Below are 21297 nucleotides of genomic sequence, written 5' to 3' on the forward strand. Positions count from 1 at the left end.
CACAATCTCAATGAGATGGCCACAGGTACCTGTACTGAGACCAGATAAGCAAGAGGCCTCATTCTCCAAGACTCTACTAAAACTCTATGAAAGCTTGATCTAAAGACCCAAGATCTCTGCTTAGGTACCTATAAAAAGCAGTCACTAAACAGCTAATAAAAAAATTCCCAGCAGATTATCATAATTAATTTCTCTAGCTTTTCCAGAAAAACCTTTCAAACGGAACATCTTGTTTGGAAAGTGTACTTGATTGAAGCATGTATTCTATCTTTTGCTTTATACAACAGATTGCACACACAGTAATGAAATAAAAGATACATAAAGGGAAAGCAGAGTCACTTCTGCATCTTATTTGCAGAAATTAAGAACAAATTTAGAAGCTAATGTAAAATACCTACAGAGCTCCATTTATCTTCTCCCCTAAGTGCTGATTGGTAAATTTTAAAAAATAGTAAGAATACACATACATCAATTCTCCATTTCGATGCCATAAATAATACACAAAAAGAAATATAGGACATATAGGACCCTTAAATACTTATTAACATATATGCATAATATACACAAATCCACAGTACACTGTTAGTAGACATTTTTCTTTTGAGAATTCTGTACAGTAAAAGTTTCTCAAAAAAAGTTGCTAAAGTGATTATTTATTAAGAAAGTAAAGGGGAAACTTTTAAATATTTAAGACAACAGATATTGGTAGAAAGTATCTGGCAAAAGAAGTCAGATGAAACAAAGACAATCAGAACAACTTTAAGATGCTCCCAAAACAGCAGAAGCAGAACTAGAAGACCACATAACTGCAAAGAGGACAGTTAGAATTTGTTCTGAAGCTCCAGCATTTCAAGCCACGTATTTATACCCCCTCCCACTCTCCCAGAACACTCACGTTTCTATGCCCACTACTAGCAGAATCATGAAGTGGGGTATCATCATCCAAGCCCTGCGTGTTCACGTCAGCTCCCGCCGCTATCAGAACTTTAGCAACATCATAGTAACCAACATTACAAGCTTCATGCAGTGGTGTCCAACCTAGAGTGAAGAATGGTAGACTTAAGACTGAAAGATCAAAGATCTGTTTTTTTCCTCCTGTGCTGTAGATCTCTATTGCCTCCAAACATTTCAAAACACACTCTCACACACAGGACTTGGCAGGACAGCCACACCATGGGTCTGATGAACAATACATGCTTTATCAACTTTACCTCACGCCAAATTCCAAATTCTTCTCAGATTAAACTGAATGCTGGAATCACAAATCAAATAGTACAAGACAAAATCTGGCACAAGATCCCCAGGCTAAACATGTCAGAGATTCTTTGACTAGTAAACATTTGAACTGTGTTAAGTGTATATATAAATAATATTATTCTATATGAAAGCAGTTTGAAAACCACACTACTGGAAAAAATAAGTATGGCAAATTACCTTAACCATCACTCCTTTAGAGCTACTGAACATGTACTAGGAATCATTAACAACATTTAGCAGCTAGATAATAAGCTATTAATAGTGACAGAGAACTTATTGCTGGTATTTCCCAGAACACTAGTAATTTTTTGTAATTTTGATTTCCACAAGTGCAGTCCTCATTTTCTGCAGCAGAGCGTCAACTGAAGATGACAACCCACACAAGCTATATTCCTTACCTCAATTTCCTCTCCCCAGCTTGATGACTTCATAGCTGACCTGAACTGCTGTTGATGCCTTCTCAAAGCCCAGTTCTGGGGAGGCATTCAACTTTTGTTTTCAACATAACCAGTGCAAGTCTGGAGTTTATTCACGTGAATCATGGGTCTAATCAGTAGCAGTCCTGTACCTCCACTTCATGGATGTACAAGAAACCCCTAACTTATCTAATCCCTCAGTAACTGGATTTCTCACCTTCATCTTTCACTCAACTTCCAAGCTGCCACTCATTTAAAATTTTAAAAAAGCTAAAAAGAAAGAAAGAAAAAAAAAGAAAGAAAAAAAAAAAGAAAGAAAAAGTGAAAAATAAAAGAAAAGCTTCTAGGTTATTCTAGAGCAAAACACTTCTTTCTGTTCTTCATACACTAAATCTCCTCTTCAATCATCACTTTAGTTACCCACTTCCAGCACTGTCTGGCTACCACCTCCTTCCTTCCATTTTCTTGCCACCTGCCCTTTTCACACTCACCCAACATGATAACACTCTTCTGCTCTCAGCCCTCTGATCCCTGTCTTTTATTCTCTGTATTAATTATCTCCATAACTTATTTTTCTCCATGTTGTACTGCTTTGCTTTTCCATCCTTTCACAATGTCCAGCCTGCCAACTCTAGTGCTGGCTTGCTGTCAATATCTGTTTCCTTTACTGTTGTTCTCACATGGCAGTATCATTCTGGCAGATATCCCATGAGCAGGGTTACTTCCTCCATTACTAATTCATTTTCTGCTCCTTTAGCTCTGCCAAATCCTTAGCTAAAAAACTCTAATTCTCTAAACTACACTGCATCCTAAATTCCTACTCTTCTCCACTCATGACTCACTGCTTCAATCCTCCCCCTCTTCTTGACTTCTCCCTCTGCACAGTATTTTGAAGTTCAGCCATCTCAGCTTCTCTCTTTGGATTACCAATAGAAAAATATCTTGCTTGATCCTAAACATCTCCTCCAGAATTCTGAATGAAGTCCCCAACCACTTGCTTCCAACTGGTTCTCAGAACCTGCTCTCAGCCATTGTCCTCTTCCTTCCATTTGCCTTTAAAATTAAGTATCTGCACGAGGTCAGACTGGGATGAAGCTATGAAGTTAACTTCCTCCAGAGCAGCCCATATGGTGCTGTGCATTGCATTTGGGGCTATACACCAGTACTCACAGCACATCGGGGTTTTGGCTACTGCTGAACAGGGCCTGTGAAGTGTCATGGTTTTCTCTCTCCCTCCTCCTGCACAAGAGGTTGGGAGGGGACATAGCCAGGACAGCTGATCCAAATGTGTATTCCATACCACAGGATGTCATGCAATAAAAGCTCAGTGAGAGAAGGAGGAAGGTGGGTTGTTTGTACATAATGGCATTTGTCTTTCCAAGCATCTGTTACATCTGCTGAGGTCCTGCTTCCCGGGAAGTGACTGAACATTTGCCTGATGATGGGAAATAGTGAATGAATTCTTCTTCTTCCTTTGCTTGCACATGCAGCTTTTGCTTTTCTTATTGAATGGTCTTTAACTCAAACTACAAGGGCTTTTTTCCATCTTATTTTCTCTCCACACCTTGTTGAAGAAGGGAAATAAGAGAGCAGCTGGGTGGGTGTCTGGCAGCCTGCCAAGGTCAACCCACTGCATCGCTTCTTGAAGGGTTTCTATTATTCTCCCTGTGATTTCTATGGGCCTGTCTTCTCCTGAACCTCCCCCTCCTTTTCTAAAATTGCTCTTGTCAACAAGTTCTTTTCATCTCCCCTCTCAACTTCTTTGAAGATCTCACAGGGTTCCACTTCTGCTTGTTTTCTTCTCTTCCTCTACATGCCAGTCCTGGGCAGCTTCATGTTCAAATACAAATTCAGCCACCCTGTGCAAACCAAGGAATTACCAATCTATTTCTTACCTAAAGTCATGATTTCAGTTAATCTCACTATTATCTTCTCTTGATGTCAAGTTTGAGCTGACAACTAATTGTACTACACAGTTCTTAGTTTCTCCCACAGGGGCCTGCTACCTCAACTCCTCTCAACCATTCCCACTGCGAACATAATTCAGACCCATAAACCAAAACCCGTAAACCCAAAAATACTGTCTGTTACAACTTAACAAAGCTCATCAATCACTGCTGAAATCACAGCAAATACTGACATAGCAAAGCTATCATTAATCCAGCAGGACTAGATGACAAGTGCAACTATACCACTCTCATCTGCCTTGGTGCGTATCAGCTGTCCCGGTGAAGACAGCGCACATCACAGCGTCACCACCCTCACCATTACTAACTTTGCATCTCCTCACATAGCCCACAGTCTCACCATTTGACTCTACCCAGCATAACCCTATAAACTTCAGCAAGTGTGCACATATTTCTGTAAATACCTGCTGTGCAAAGGCCCTGGACACAGCTGAAACCTGTGTTATTACTATATTGTTCTAATAATACACTATGTACTATAGTGTCCCAGTACTACCACTACCATAGGAAAAGAGAAACACAATGTGGGAATTTCTATGAAGTTACATTTTTTCATTTGCATACAACACCAACTGAAAGGAAACCTCTGTTAACAACTTCAGTGTTACTTTTAATTTATACAGTTAAGAGTACTCATATTAACTTACCTGCAAAATCTTTTACATTTACATTTGCACCTAATCTGATTAGCTCCTTGACCTGTTTAACATCCCCTCGAATTGCTGCCATATGTAGAGGAGTTTCCCCTCGTTCGTTTCTCTTGTTAACTTTGTCTTTTTGTCTTGAAGAAGAGGTTGGAGTTTTCTTCTGGGTTGGTGTTGTTTGTAAGGAATGATTCAAGGTGCAATCTATAAAACAAGTTTTTAAATGGTCACTGTTAAGTTAATTAAAATGAGGTAAAGTAAAAAGATTGTCTACACTTGCCTTCAAAAATAACAATGACCAGTGAATAATTATATGTAAATAAAAGACATTTCACCCTTCACACGTATCAACACAATGCTGATTTTCAATGTGAAAAAGGGCATTTTGCAAAATCTTACTATTTTAAGCAAGTTTCTAGGACAGATGAAGCCTATCCAAACTACAAGGTTCACATAGTCTGGTATAAATTCTGCTGAATCAAGACAAAGCGTGATCACGCAGATGAGTATCTACCCTGCTTCCTCTTCCTCCAGCAAAATTCCACTATATTTTTATGCAGTGGGATGCCAGTTTAAGGAATTACAGTCTGTGTACATAAATCCTCAGCTGTACCAACACAGCTGGGTGGACTGGATAGTTCCTTAAGGAAACCTTAAGCTATTTGCTTTTAAATAGCAATTCTGTAAAAACTTTACACCTGTACAACATATATACATACGTAAAGATTTTTTTTAAATACAGCTGGACCAAGGACAGTTTGAAATGGTGAATTAAAACCAAGATGTCCCTCCTCTCCCACTAAATCCTAAGGAAATGATCCCATTTCCTCCTAAATTAAAATCCTGCTCCAAAGTGAGACAGTAAGATAATAGTTAAGCTTCAATTAAAAAAAAAAGAAAGCATTTCAGGCTTTAAATAATCCATAAGAACAGAGTCTGAGAGGCAAAAATAATCAAAGGAAGAAATCTTCAATTTTTACAGCTATCATAGTGCAAAGCTTTTCACATAAATACAGAAGATCAAGAATTTTTCATCAAATTACTCATCTAGGTGAAGTAAGTTCTAACAGAAGTATGAATGATTTAAAATATGTGAAAAAAATCAAAGACTGTTGAAAAACATCAGGATTCAGAATATTCTGACTAGGACAGAACTAAACAGGCAAGAGGAAGAAAACTGTTAACTTTGTAAGATCACCTGGACTGTTGTCTCTTGCTGTCATCTGCATAAGAAGTGCCATCTGTTTGCGCTCTGACAGAGGGTAACCAAAAAGAATGCTAACCGGTGCTGATTTCTTATTCCCAGCATCCTTCTTCATTTTCTTTTTCTCCGGACCTTCCTTCTCTAGAAATAGGAACATTTAAAGACTCAAACTGCTGTTCCATCAGAAGAATATTTTTCTAGAAATAAAACCATCTCTTCAGGTCTGTAAACTGGTGATTGGTGGTAGGTGATGAAATACAGAAATTACAACTCTAACTTACTTCATTTGCATTAGTGATGGTTACCTGTTCTAATCGTATTAGGATAATAAGCTACTGAGACAAAGCACTTAAAGCTGTAAGCAGGATTACCAAAAAATTCTAAAAGATGAAAAACCTGTTTCACAGCAGGAATGCTGTATATGTCACAACTTGAATTCTCAGAGATTAAAAGTCAGGCAATTAAAAAATTCTGTAAAATCAGCTGGTCAGCTTTCAGCATTGAACACAGATCTGAGACTATGCTCTCTTCTACTTCTCTCAAGACACCATGTTAAAAATTAGGAAAAGACTATTTAATATTGGTATCTGCTAAGTAATTGGTTAAAAGATTGTTTCTCTCAAACTCATTCTGGTTTTTTATCTTAAAGCAATTTCTTCTCCAGAATTCATATCCTTCAAAAACATACAGCTATTTTATATACATAACTTCTTCCCTTTTATCAATATTTACGGAAGCTGTTTAATATTTCATGTCCATGTTTTAAACCAGGAGCTAAAATTACACATCTGAATAAACACATTAAAAAAGAAACAAAAACTCCCATGAAAACCAAGAAACTTTGTCATCTGCAAAAGCAGAAAACCTTAAAGAACTCCACTGAGGAAAACTTCTTTGACCTTCTGCAGAGAGGTAAAAATTAGAAGCTTAAGTCCCTTTGAGGTTCCTAGTTATCTTTTCACTTTCTACAAATCTGCCTTCTTTGTTGTTTCATTTGTTTCCTCTCAACTCATTTTCTGCCTTCCCAGCCTTCTCTAAATCTCATTTTCTAGGCCTGATTACAGACACAAGCTCTACTAATGCAATGCTCTTGAGGCCCAGGAAGGCACATCAACAGTTTTTATCTTGAATTCCACACTGACCCATAAGAAATACATGATTTTACAGGCTAAACAATTACAAGCAACAGTATTTTAAGACTGGAAAGTTACATACCTATGTACATATTTTAAAAACCTCTATAAATTTATCCATCCTGTTTAAAAAGGAAACAAGATCCCTTTTACAGAATCAAATGATAATTTTTTTCCTAAACTGCAAGCAACTCATAGCCTTGAATACCTAAAGAATTAATTCAATACCCAAATCAACACTATTTGTGTTGTGCCCCATTGATAAAAACATCTGCATAGGAAAATCAAAAAAAATGTTTACAATAAAATTGTACTTTCAACTTTTTCACTGCAAGTATGCTGTTCTCTCTGCAAGGATAATGTACAGCACACTCTTTATTGACTAATTTAGTACTTCTATCAAAATAACACATTTCAGCTTGACCAGCATAATCAGCTGCTTCTCAGCATATGCTATTTACTGCTCATGATTTTTTCCGTGAAAAACACACTTATCTTCATTCTGAATTATTCCTTACAATAATATAGCTATTTTCAGCTTGAGAAAATAATATATCAAAAGAAATGAAATAAAGCTTTTGATTATCTAGCTTCTACTCTTTTACCCACTGGGGTTGTCCAGATTTTTTGGGTTTTGCCTTTTTTTTTTCCATCAGCACAATTTATTCCTGTCTCATGTTCAGTCTTTAATTTACCCCTCCACTGAAATGCTTCTTCTATTACATTTTATTAACACAGTGTTTGCAAAGCATTTCTAGATCTTACCAAGTTAAACTACCCAATAAGAATACAACTGTTCTCACCAAGTTATACTGTAATTATGCACTTACCACTCAAAAAGAGACACAGTTTTACTAAAATGGCTATGAGACTTCATATGTATTTTCAGTAAGTCTAAACAGTTCAATGAACAAAAATCAGTACGATCAACAAAAAACCTAAAAAAGTCTCAAGACTCTAGCAGGTGCACCTGCTAATCCACTTACTGGAGTATGTTCTGGACAAGGCTATTGCTTTTCCCCCCAAAGATCTCATGGATACGACCTGGATCTGAGTATACAAGGTAAAACAAAATAGGACAAGAGGAGTGGAAGAAACCCAAAAAAAAACCAACCAGGGAGTAGGGCATATAAAATAGGAAGTCTGATACATCAAAAAATAAATCAATGTTCCAAGACTACCATCACACAGTACACTACACTTGAACAGGAGGAGAGCACCTTAACATTTAGGAACTTCCAACTTTTTAGCTATTCTTTGTCTTGTGGTAACAGAAAACTTTTCACAGCTGTGTACTTGATGTTTCTACAATTTGAATAGCAATAACTTCCCTAATAGAGGAATAGTATCAGTTTAAGACACTACATTTAGGTTGAATTTAATATATAAAATTGACTGCTAAACTCAATTAGCTGGTTTGGTTTTTTGGTGGGGTTTTTTTGTTGGTTTGGTTTTTTTTTTGGTTGGCTGGTTTCTGTTTTGTTGTTTGGGCATTTTTTTGGTTGGTTTTTTGGTTACTGGGGTTTTTTGGTGGGTGTTTTTTTAGATTTTGAGCATTTTGTTTTCAGATTCTATGGAATGCAAATACCTTCTTTTACATTCACATTCTCATTGTTGTCTGCTGTTCTTCAGCACTTGAAAATAGTATATAAGGGAATTTTTTACTTTTTATTAAAAAAATAAAAACAAGAACTCTTCAAGTGGCTTCATGTTTAACCACCTTCATTAAATAAACTTCATAATACACAGCCAAATCCATCCGGACAGTATCTTTTTAAGATTTTCCCTTTGCAACACAAGCTTTTCACCAAACACTTAAAAAAATAATTTTGAAATATTCAGGTTATGTGAAACAGGAATTTAGGAGCACTTGAGCACTTATTTGTAAAGGAGCCCAATGAAATTCACTCACAATACTTAAAACGTACTGGCACAAGGAACAGCAGAAACACCACTGATTATTTTAGGATAATTTATGCATGACAGATTTTGTCCCACGGCAACCAATAATACATCTGGTTTTTTGTTTGCCTTTTTTTTTTTTACTTGGATAAATTACAAATACCCACTCAAGTAATTTTTAATGGTTTAGAAAATTAAATTATTAAATAATGTAATATGTGGAATTCTCAAAACAAATCATGCCAAACTAACAAAGTATTTCATTTGGTAAAATAATCACCTTAGTAAGTGGACAAAAGAAATCAGGGAAAAAAACCTCACCAAATTCAAACTTCAGGGCTCATGATAGTCTGTTTTCATGTAAAAGACTCTATCATAGTCCAAATTGTAAAGAATAACAGGATCAAAAAATAGGACCATGCAAAATTAAAATAGAAACTGCTTGAAATAAATGCTATGAAGTTATAAGATTGAATGATATACAACCAAAGACTAACATGTTCATTGCTAATGATTGTACAAGATGGGTCAAGATAACTGCAGATGATGAAGTTCAGAGACAGAGTTACTCAGCTCTGCGTGATCATGGCAACCTGACTGAAGTTATTTTCCAAGAGAAACACATCATGACTGGCTGTGGTTCCTACCCTCAGGGAAAGAGAAAGCTCAGAATGTGATGCAGAGACCTCACAGTGCACTTAACAATGCAGAGATTTCAAGGTACTACTGTGATACCTAATTAATCAAGTTTATGACATTTATTTAACAAAACCAACACACAAAACCACCTCCCCTTTCCTGCCTCTAGCCCAAACAACAGTTAAATAAACTTGTTATAGTTGAACAATAAGCCCAAATCCAGCAAGCGGTGTGTCAACAGTCTCTTCAACACCCCCACTCACCCCTGTAACTACAGGAAGCACAAGCACAGAAATTGTGTTAACTGTGATGTACCCATGCAACATGAAGAGGTCAGTTGCTTTGCTCTTCTGGATGTCAGCTAAGTGCTAAAAGAAGTATGACTGTGCCACGTTTGGACTACTTTAAAGACTGAAATTGAAGGGATCAGAGAACAAAACCAAGATCCTACTATAAACAGTAAATCTGGAGAACATAATTTCCAAGAAAGATCAACAAATTACCATGTTCAGTGTAATTGTAACTCGTTCCTGAATAATCAACTGTGTAACATCTTTACAATGAAAAGATTTTTAGGATCTGTGGCTATATTTAATTATTATGAAAAATTCAAATTTATCTCTTTAGACTAATAAGGTGGAGAAAGCAAACAAATCTGACCTCTGCAAAATCAACACTTGTGGTTATTGGAATAAGAACAGTAGGCATCAGAGGTTATTTAAAACTAACCAGATTATTTAAATAAATTAAGAAAATTCAAATAACTCTATTTAAGTAGTTTAAATAACTGATGGCTTTTCAATCCAATTATGGTTTTGGATTGGGAGATTTAAAATCAGAGAATTTATTTTAAAAGATAAGAAAAATAATTCTGCTTTGACCATCCAATCCAGCAGTCTCAATCAAAGCTTGCACACAGACTCCTCCCTAAGACTTACCTATAAACAGATTAAAGCTATACTGCAGTATAAATAAATTTGTCTGCAGTATGTATACATTGTATTAGCTTTTTGTGGTTGCTCTGACCAAGAACGGGGATGTCATGAGAGAGCCCTCAGTTCAGGGTAGCCACCACAATCAGCGCCACACAACAGAAGAAACACAACAGGATGCTGCTGATAAACACAGGGACAGAGTGTCCTTCCAGGTGTGTCCTGTTCCCAGGGGCCTCTTCAGAAGGCCACAGCTCTCCTGGGACTCATGTTCTCTTTCAGACCTGGGCAGACTTTGCAGCTACTTCAGCCATCTCAACTGGCATTGCAGGACTGCCTTTACACAACTGGATGCAGTCTCCATGGCTACTAAATTATTAAGAAAGTAACTAAAAGGCTCAATATTGAAATATCGAATACAAATTTATTGCAGCATTTTCTTAAGAAAAAAAAAATTAAATTTACATTTAGATGAAGAGGTGGGCTATAATTGTTCTGGACTCTTACAGTACTATACAAATGCTGTTTGGTTTCAATTTTTCCAAAACTGACTGGGTGCAAAATGTACTTTATGTATAGCGCTGCAGAAATCAAATGGAAAAAAAATCCCCAAACATTTCAGTGTTATGTTAACATTCATTTTGGCTGTCCATGTTCATTACCTCTTGCAGTATTTAGACAATACCTGAAGTAGAAAACAAAAAAAGCTCACCGGAGAGAGAAGCAGAGGAGCAAGTTTTACAAAAATCAGTAAAGAAAAGACAAAATGTTAGTTTACGGAAGACCCAGAGATACAACCAAGAAAGCTCTAACGATGTAAAGCTCTAAAAATTAGGTATTCCCATTCTATGACTCATTTACATGCCTAAACAGGATGAAATCCAGTCATCATGGAGTTCCTACAATCAGCTAGCGACCCTCCCACGTATCTGGGGGATAAACCATTTATTAAACTATTAGATTTTTTTATCCTCTAGCTACTTTTATGGCAATTTTTTTCTTTTTTTAACTCAGACACATTTTTAATGACCTTAAAGGTGATAAGAAGCTTTTCATCACCTCTTCTTTTTCCCCCTCTGTCTCTGATTACATTCTCATTTCCAAAAACTTACTTTCTTCCTTCTCAACACTCTCCATTCTCTGTACACAGCTATCAGGGAGACATTTCTCTCAGAGGTAACAGCTTAGCTCACTGAGAGCAAACCTTTTCCATGTCTAATGCCAAGTTTGTGCCAGAAGCAGCACTGCATTTCATGATCACTCATGTCAGTCCTAATCCATGTCAGTGACAAACCTGGCACCAATTTAAGTATCTAATTCCCAGCGGTCTAATCTAATTGGTTAGGCACAGAATCAGCATTACAGGAACAGTTTTTTCATCCCAGTAATGCTCCTGCTCTAAAGTTTCTGGAAGGCTTACGCACCAAGTTTCCCACCTGCAAAGGGCAGTTGCTCTTACCTCCTTACCTCAGCAGAAACGAAATGTTTGCCAAGCTGTCATGTTTGCTACCATAGTTAAGAGCCACGTGCCTTCTACTTTTATGTTAAGTATTTCTTGCCCATACTTGAATTGTCTATTTCATCTCCCTGCTACAACTTGTGACAAAAAGATTTTGTAGTGTGAGCACTGCCTTATTGTGCACGTCTACATGTCTGAAGTAACCAATCTTGTTTATGGCAGCTGTGACAATAGAGGCTATAGCACAAGACACACAAAAAGTTCTCCTACTTTACAAGATGCTTGTGACAATGACTTATTTAAAGTTGATGGGGGTGGGGAGACACAACAAAAGATTTTCAACACAGAAAACTTTTGATAAATACTAGATATTACATCTACACACATTTATTTCCATTATGAAAAAAATAGTTATGGTCTACTACCAAGCAAAAAATTTAATAAAGCAGATGTTGGGAGCATACTTCTAATTTAGACATGGTGTTTTCAGAATCAAGTGGTATCATGAATAGTGTAAGACTCAAGAATGCTGTAAAACCACTGAAAACAGAACTAAAGCTAGGAGCATCGTTTTGTAATGTGATTATTTCAATATGGATTTCATACTACAGTCTCTTTACAGTAATATGTATGTATTATCAAAAAGCCAAATCTTCTGCATGAAATCAATCCTGAACAAAAATTAAACACACACTGAGGTATACACCTCCATCTTGCCTTTAAACCTCAGCACATTAACAGAACTACCCAGTCATGAAAATATTCAAATGTACAATAAGAAATGCATAAAAAAGTATAGCACTGAGCCTTTGAGAAATTTGGGAACATGCGTTCTGCTGGCCACGGATACTGTTTGGTTATCAACTGAACTATTACTGTTATTGCACAATGACATCGATAATTAGTTACCTAAACCCAGAGATAACTGTACCTCTTGGAATGTATCCAGCTCCCTCCATCTTGATTTGAAAAGAACTCTGTTAAGAATGGTAGTTTGAAGCCTTAAAATCAGTTCTAATAGAGTAAGCTTAAGCTTACTCTATTAGAAGAACTACTCAGCCTGTGCAGAAAATTTACAGATCATAGGAACTTAAACTGGAAGGAAAGTGTGCTCTCCACGACTAGTTTAATTAGCTCTGTCACCTTAGCAACCTTTTTTTTGTATGAAGAACAGTACATCTACCAATCTATCTGACACTCCCTCCCAAAAAAAGGCTATGAAAGGCTGACAGCTGTGTCTCAAATCAAGGCATCGACATGGTTTTTCATCCGTTTACTCATTTAAACAAATGGACCTCTAGAGATGACAATACAAAGAAAGATTTGTTACTGAAACAGAAGGAAAGAATGAGGTTAGGAAACAACTGGGGGATACAGATCAACTGTGGTGGCATGCTGGCCATTGCTAATGACAGGATGAAAGCCTATCAGACTGAGATGCAACAATCAGAAGCAAGCAAGCAACTTTTATACTTAGTATTCTTTTTAAAGAGAAAAAGAAATCAATATAAAAACATACTATACAATTAATTAAGTCAGGATGTATTTTACCAACAAATAATTAGTTAAGGAAATAAAAAGGTTCTACCTGTGTCTGAATTGCGATCTTCATTTCTGGATGGACTAATAGTAAAAGGAAGTTTACGTTTCATGGAAGACTTTTCTTTCATCTCCTTCCCCACATCACTCCTATCCACTTTTGGAGTTTTGCTGTAGGATGCAATCTTGTCCTTGCTCTAATATAAATAAAAAGTATACTAAGTAATTTTTGCATAAAGCAGAATAGTCTTATAATATATACAGACTGAAAGGACTGATATGTGTGAATGTATGTGCTTGTGTATAAGTTTGTGTATTACCCAGTTTTCTGAATAAACAAAATAATCAATGGCATGTTGTTTTAAAATTATTAACTTCTATGTCATTTCTACTTTCAGATACACCACTGTAGAAATGCTGTTCACTATTAAAGCCTTCATTAATTAGCAAAAGAACAACACAAACTAAACAAAAATTTGCCAAGTCTTGATGACCACCCCAATTTCCTTCCCTGACCATAACATAATAATCCCACTAAAAGCACATTAAAAGCCCACACTGCAATTCAGACTGTGAATTGTAAAGCCCCCAAACCCCCCTAATTACCCTCCCCAGCCTCTACTCCCACCCTGTAAAGCATCCATAAAGAATTCCCTTTCTATTTCAACAATAATAGTCTAATGTTTCATTTTAGAAAATCTGTGAAGAAACGTTTAAAGTTCATATCAAATTTAGAAAAAACAGGTACAAGCTATTTGGATTTTTGAGGTGTATAAATCTAGGGATTTTTGTCTTATAAACCATATTTCAAATAAACAGAGAAAGCCTAAACGGGCCCAATATTAACTTATACTTGGATTACTTCACTAATACAGGAGGAAAGAATGTAAAAGATACCAGGTTAAAGACTGCTTGAGAGAGCCCGCTGCAAACCCCAACATTTTAGCCTACCAATAGAGATGCAATGCAGAGACACCATGTTCTCTGTTCACTACATGCTGCAGAAACACATTATCCAGCTATGTCAGCTAACACAACTCCCCAGCTTTATATCATTCTTAACACATGATCAGATGAAATCACTAACAGATTCATCTCCTAAACGTAGAAGAAGAACATACACTGCCTTGCCAATCACTGAAAATCAGAAGGCTGTCCTTGGTACTTCTGAAGATTTATTCTGATTGAAGGAAAACTAGAAAAGAGCTTCAAGTAAAGGTATTGTTCTCAAAGGCACCTTTCCTTTTTTAAAAAAAAAAACTCAGGTAAGAAGAAGTGATTATAAAAAGAACCTGCAAACTCTATAACCTTCAGAAGACAAATGTGCCAGGAAAATGACAAATAAGCCATTAGTCTATGTCAACAGAATTCCTGAGGTATAAAGGCTGCTGCCCACAGAGAACACATACCTTCTTCACTCCGAGTTTAGAAACCCAAAAGACCAAAATCCAAAACCAAAATGCAGAATAAAAACCCACACACCAAAACTAAAGCCAACCCTCCTTCAAAACCCCAATGGAAACAATTCCCCCGGTTTCTTTTTTACATGCTAGAATAAGAAAATCTAAAAACCTAAACCCTTTAAGATTCCCCACAGCCCTTGGGAAATACAGTGCCTGTGGTATTACTTATGGAACAAGCTAATCCATCTAACACAAGTCATCATTTGCAAATGCATCTGTAAGTTGATAAAAGCAGATCCAAACTCCATTAAGCCTTTTCTGATTGCTTCCACTACACACTCAAGTTTCCCACTTGACCCCAATCTCACCACGGGCTTTCTCATCCCTTGTTCCAAACAATCCAATTATTTCCCATATCTGTGTATTTAAATTTCCCACAATATTATAAAGTGGCATTAAAAATGTATTGCTTTCTCTAGAATATTATCTTATGCAATAGAAAGGATGAACTAAAAATAATTTATAATTCCTAAACAGGAAGCATTGGTTTCAACTTGTTCTGTAGAAAAAAAAAACCAAAACAACAAACCCACAACTTTTTGCTGCTGGTAATCTTTAAAAAGAAACCCTTTTTTGGGGGCACTCATCAGTAAAATACATTTGTAGGTGCTCACAAAGAGGCACAAGCTGCTTAAGTAATTTGATAGCTTTACATTTATTCTTAAATTGCTTGTATGTATTATGTTAAATATTACGACTGATGCACTAGTTTTTGAATAATGACTGAAAATTAATTTTGTAATGATCTAATTAGGAGGAGAGGTAGTTCAAAATGCATACTTTCAGATAAATAAGAACACATTGAAAATGAAAAAAAAAGGCTATCTACAGAATACACAGAAACAGAAAAAAAAAAGACACTATTTTGTTCCTTAGATGCTTATTTCCTTAGTGGAAATAAGCACTCAGCATTCAGCGGTGGACTTTCCAATCCAAAAGATGCAATGAACAGGGTGTTTGAGAAGTCTGTACAAAGTTGATGCTATTTATTATTTTTGGTGACAATGCTGAAATAGAGATACAATCAGATATGCAGACATCATCACAACTGAGAGGGAGAAGCAAAAAGCCCTGGCAAGGAGAATGTAAAATGACTGACTGATCTGAAAAGCAGTCTTAATACAAAACAAAAGAGGAAAAGCCAGGGTAAAACCAAGGTTTTCCAAACTGATAAAAAAAATTAACTGTACAATCCCAAAATGCTGTGTTAAAAGACAGAAACCTCTTAACAGCATCCTGGATTCAACTTTAAGTAAAGGAAGGCAAGAAGAAGTAGAAATCCTGCAGGTTAGACCAGGCATTCCATTTTAAAGAGTGGGCATTCACTGTTCCAGTTGCTCCTGGTCACTGCAACAGCATGGACATCTCTTTTTCAGGGTCCAAAGCAAGGTTCAAAACTCAGCATCAACAGGTCTGTGCATTACTTTAATGTGATCCATGGAAGCAACCCAAAATGGAGTTGACATTTTTCATAAAATAACCTGTAAGTCCTGCGGACTTTCTAAAGAGATTAATTAACCTAAAGTGAAAACTGCTAATTGGATAAAACACTGAAGACATGTTGATGTTCAGAAAACTAAACTACTGCTGCAAAGTGAAAAGCATTACATACTTTCCATGTCCACTACAGTTAGAGAACATTTAATGGCTTTAGACTGCAACAGGAGACTAGCAAAGGTTATTTATCCTTCTACTAAACATCTAACTCTATGCCAGTCAGCATAATTAAGTATCAGAATAAACTGCCCAAGGAGACAGGAATTTCCATCAGGCAAGCCTTTAAAGAAAAGGTCTGGCAAACATCTGTCAGGAACTGCTTACAGCTTATTCTACTCTGGGGCAAATGGATGAACTGGATCTGCATGTCTCAACGTTTAATGCATGCCTCACTGGAGGATGTAGTAACAAGGAAAAATTTTCACTGTCAACAAAACCATACTAGTGTGCTGTGATGAGGAACACATTTTTAATCTGTTCAACAGGAACTGTCTCAGAAGGCTAACAAACAGCAGTCTGGACAATTTCTTGATATCCCATTCCAGCTCTATTGTCTGGTACTGCTACAATCAATGACAAGACACAAAAGGAGACAACAGAGAGCCATATAATCTAGCAGATGTACTAAGCCCAGGGAGAACAAGCATTCTTTTTCTGCCTATCAAAGATAATTACATACTGAAGCGTGTTCTGTATGGTATTAAATGGTTTTTGGCACTGTTGTTGGAGTCTTCCAAGGAGAGAATTAATTCTTACAAACTCCAAATGTGTTTCTCCTTTGGATGACATATCCATTGTTTACTTCCTGAGTTTGGCCATATAAAGTATAAATTCAGATAAATTAAAATTTCATTATGTTCGTATGTTTATGAAATATTTTATGCAAACATTAGATGGCCTAGCTGCTGTACACACTCGTACTGTTTTTTAATGCTTGCCAGATGAGCAACTGAAATAAAAATACATGTACCCTAAAGCATACATGATATAAACTCAGCTTATTAACAGGAATGTTATTTCTAATGGGTTTTTTTGAGTTCTCAGAAGACCTGAACACATAGCTGATTTACATAGCTATTCACTGGTTTTTGAGGCTGTATTATAAGCATTAATTTCTGGACAAATATGAAAGATTATGCCTGATAATAACAACAGTAACTTCACTACATTTCTCTGTCAACAGTTAAGAGTGCACAACCAGAACTAGCTAAACAGTGTAACAACTATGAAAGGGAAATCAAACCCTGCAAGTGTTTTTTCTTTTATCTTATGTTAAGCACTGGAATAGTCTTATGCCATTTAGGCCATTACAGCTTTTACTTTGAGAAAAATGAGGATTTTTTTAATGGAGTGGTATCCTTTAGCATTACTGTTCACTTGTAAGAGGCACAGTTTTGTATGAACATTATTTCACACTGGGCTTTCGTATTTCCTTACATCAATTACACTAGCTAATGAATCCCTAACATTTTGCATAGTAACTTCTAAAGCTTTAAGAACTATTACTTTTAAATTCATGGTTGCAAATGTTTATGCATTGAGAAAAATCTTTATTTGCTTTACAGAAATTTCCACTACTTTTTAAAGACATTTCATTAAAATTATCACTGTTGATTTGGCCTGGTCAATCTTTATTTCAGAGTTCTATGTTTGTGTATATAGTACAGATTTGCCTTCATGACTTTGTGTTGTTCAAACTCACATTTTACTCTTAGCCTATCTCCTGCCAAATTCTAAATTATTTTCTTGGCTGGATCTAAATTATGGCATTTTGGCAATATTTTCTCTATTTTTTCTAATACACTCTAAAGAGTAGAGATTAGTCGAAGGCCAGCTGAACACTTCTCACAATTGTCTGTGTGTTAGAGAACAAGTATGTGACAGAGTAAGTGACTATTTAACATAACCATGTATTCAGTTCTTCTCAAAAGATGACAACTGTATTTATTATGCTAAAAACCTGAATACAGGAATATCAACTGAGACACTTATGTTCTTTATTAGTAATAATAATACTCCATTTTTATTTAGGATCTTATATTTTCAGCACTACACATCATTTTACATCATACAATTCCAAACCACACCCTACACTATTCTAATCTCAAGTTGTACACTGTACCAGGGCGGACACTGAGCAACACCGGATAAAACAGTGCAAGCAGTTTATCAATTTACTTTTTGGTATCAACTTCATCAGTCCATCACTGGGATTCCATATTCATACACTTGGTCAAACTTCTGTTCCCTCCTCTTTACCTAAATTACTGAATGACACTTCAATTGATCATATCTCAAACAAGGACCAGAATAAAAAGAAAGAAAAACCAAACCCAACATTATTTCATCCCTTTACTAGTAAGCCAATTTCCTTTCCACGTGTTACTCTCTTATCTTTCCCTTCTTATCTAAGTAGTTCAGCAGAGCGAGCAGAAAGAATTACCTTTGCCTCACTTTACTGGGACCAATGAAACAAACTGGAAAGAGACCAAAAGGTCTAAAGGTTTCTATGAATTTTTTTGGAAGGCAAAAAGTTGCAAGTAGATGCTGAATCTTCTAATCTTTTTCTATTTTTTAACCTCTTCCTGTCCTGCATCCATTCATCAAATGGTCTTGCAGAGAACACAGATTTCAACAAAAGAGTAAGTCTGACCACACACACACAAAAAATCCTTTTCTAGAGAAGACAGTTCTAAAGATTGCTGTGAAACAAACAGATTCTCTCTCCCTAGGGCAACATACATGTAACTAACTCATCGTTCTCAATGCAGAGTATTATTCCAGCTTCTGTTATTCATTAGCAGTACAGATAAACCCATGGTCTACTGTACACGTGTACTAGCCAGACACATTGGAGAACTGGGTGATTTGCAACTTAGCTCCAGAACTCTAAAAATTATGGGATACTTCACATTTATAAACAACAAACCACTCTTCAGTATGACTGGATTTCCCATATTCCTTCATTCTCTAACACTCAAAAGTGGATTGTACAATTTTTAAATGGGACTCCCTTGTACAGGAGCTACTCTCAAGCTTTGTGCAGCATTTGGCTTTTAAGTCCTCCCTCACAGAGTGAAAAAGTCCCCGTGTTATAAAGGAATATAAGAAACTGGTGTTTTTCTTTGGTCTGTGCTCTGTCACACCTGCACGAATGTTTTGTGTGTTTGTTACAGAGAGTAACACGTTGTAAAATAAAATAAAATATGGATCATTCTTCTTGTGAGTATATACAGACTTCATTTTAGCTAAGATGTAGTGGCTAACACTAGCTTACATCAAATAAAACCAAAGCTCCCAGCTTCCTTTTAAATTAACCTGCAAGTTACAATAAAAGTCAAATTCTGTCCCACAGTTTAACTTACAGTTAAAGCAATGTAAAAATGTATAATTTTTTTTCTATACTGAAGATATCAGAACACAAATTCATATTTATTTCTTCCCATTACAGCAACAAAAAAAATGACATATACTTCATTTTACTGAAGTTAAATGGGCATCAATATAATTTTTGTTACCTTTCTTGCAGTTGTTTTTTCCACCATGGTGCTATTGCTGTCAGAATTTTCAACTTTAACTGTTTTTGTAGACCCAAATTTGGGCATTTTATAGCTGTTTAGCTAGCTGTATCTTGTATCAGCGGGTTCATCCTGTGTCTGAAAAACAAACAAACAGCATTACATAAATATACACACTGCGGTGTCATTTCAGGACAAATATTACTGCAGATGGTAAAGAGCTGAATAGTACCCCAAAAAAGATGACTAATAATGACACCAGGCTTCAAGCATCCTCCTCATATGCAGCTCAAACCTTGGGGCAAAACCCCAAAAGGTCTAACATGGCTGTTGCTGGGGATGGTGTCATGAAAAAAGCACCAAGTCAGCTGCTGAACTGCTTCACCCCTCTAGCTTACCTTCTTGGAAGACTTAACATTTTTGGTTATTTTAATAGGTCCATAGGTTCAGTATCTCACTTCATGTTAAATGCACTAAGACTTGGAAAGATGCACAAGATTTCTAGAAACACTGGGAAGAGAATTTAGGTTTTCTAGCTTGAGAAACTGAAATATTGTATATTCAAAGTTGTATGAAAAGAAAGTCAGGTCTTGTGGTTTATTATCCTTCCTGTTGGATCAAGAGATGCCTGCTAGAAGAAAAATCCTCTAAAGCTTAGACCTGGAACTAGAAACCTTAATTTCCACTGTCTATCAAATTATATACATAAGTCACCACTAGAGACAGATATGTATCTATATAAAGCTTCAAGAGCTGTGTAGTGTTTCATCTCCATCTCAAAAAAGTGTCATTACAGATTCACATAATGGAAGAGGTCTGACTTGCCTCTTCCATAGAAGGAAGAGCCACCCTTTTTGTAAGAATGCCTGAGAGGAAAGGTCACACAAAGGTAAAACTGCATTTGACAGCACTTCAAAGCTGGTGACTTTTTAATGGGTCTTTTTGAGTTGATGTATTTTGTTATAAGTATTTATGTGATCACAATCTTACTGAGGTGTAGTAATTTCATGCCTGAGCAAGTCATCATTTCAGATGCAACACTCCTATTGTAGCTTTACCATTAAGATTTTGGGATCATCACATAAGAGAATTTGTTGCTGTTTTAGGACCATGGCTACTATTTTGGTTTGACATGGCTAACTGACAACAAAACTGGTGCAGATGACTTTGAGAAAACTGTATTGCACACTATGCCTGATACACAAGATGTTGATATTCAAACAAATTTCTACATCCTGCCCACCCATCCATCCCCCACAAGGCTTTAACTATGGAAAATTTGAGTATTTGTCTAAGATTAATACTGTTGTATACAACAATGTAACATACTACTTTCTTAATCTTCTAGAATAGGAAGGGAAGAAAAGTTCAAAATGCTCAATCCTCAAGTCAAAGAAGTAGGAAATGCTGCACTAAGGTCTGCTCTTTTCCTCCCTTTCCCCTACACCTGAGGAGGGGTTTTTTTTTGTTTTGTTGGGGGTTTTTTAACACTAACCACAAGCTTATGAAAAACAGGAAGAGATTAATTAGAAACAATCTCACACTCAATAACCAGAATCTTGTCTCCACCAAGATACAAGATACAATATTGTGAAATTTCTACTGTTCTACCTAAGACAAAAGAAACATTAGTTTATTCCCTTAATTTATGGAGTGTTAACAGGATTTATGCAGCCCTCCTGATACAGAGAGTAATTGTTCAGTTTTAATGAACATCAAAGCACATG

At 36.2% G+C, this 21297-nt stretch overlaps 1 protein-coding gene across 2 annotated transcripts in view; it reads right to left on the minus strand.

The window, feature by feature from the left end:
• ANKRD12 (ankyrin repeat domain 12) overlaps positions 1-21297 on the minus strand; it is a 59539-nt gene that overhangs the window by 20513 nt on the left and 17729 nt on the right. The window contains exons 2-6 of one of the 2 annotated variants that reach the window (XM_039549946.1): positions 19571-19708; positions 13142-13289; positions 5483-5629; positions 4288-4488; positions 896-1038 (exon numbers count right to left, since the gene is read on the minus strand). In XM_039549946.1, the coding sequence (XP_039405880.1) occupies positions 896-1038; positions 4288-4488; positions 5483-5629; positions 13142-13289; positions 19571-19657 (726 nt within the window). In that variant the 5' untranslated portion in view covers positions 19658-19708. Of the gene's footprint in view, positions 1-895; positions 1039-4287; positions 4489-5482; positions 5630-13141; positions 13290-19570; positions 19709-21297 lie in introns of those variants that run through there. The other variant, XM_019284046.3, reaches the window with a different exon arrangement.

Source organism: Corvus cornix, chromosome 2 (genome assembly GCF_000738735.6).
Source record: "Corvus cornix cornix isolate S_Up_H32 chromosome 2, ASM73873v5, whole genome shotgun sequence".
Lineage (NCBI taxonomy): Eukaryota > Metazoa > Chordata > Aves > Passeriformes > Corvidae > Corvus > Corvus cornix.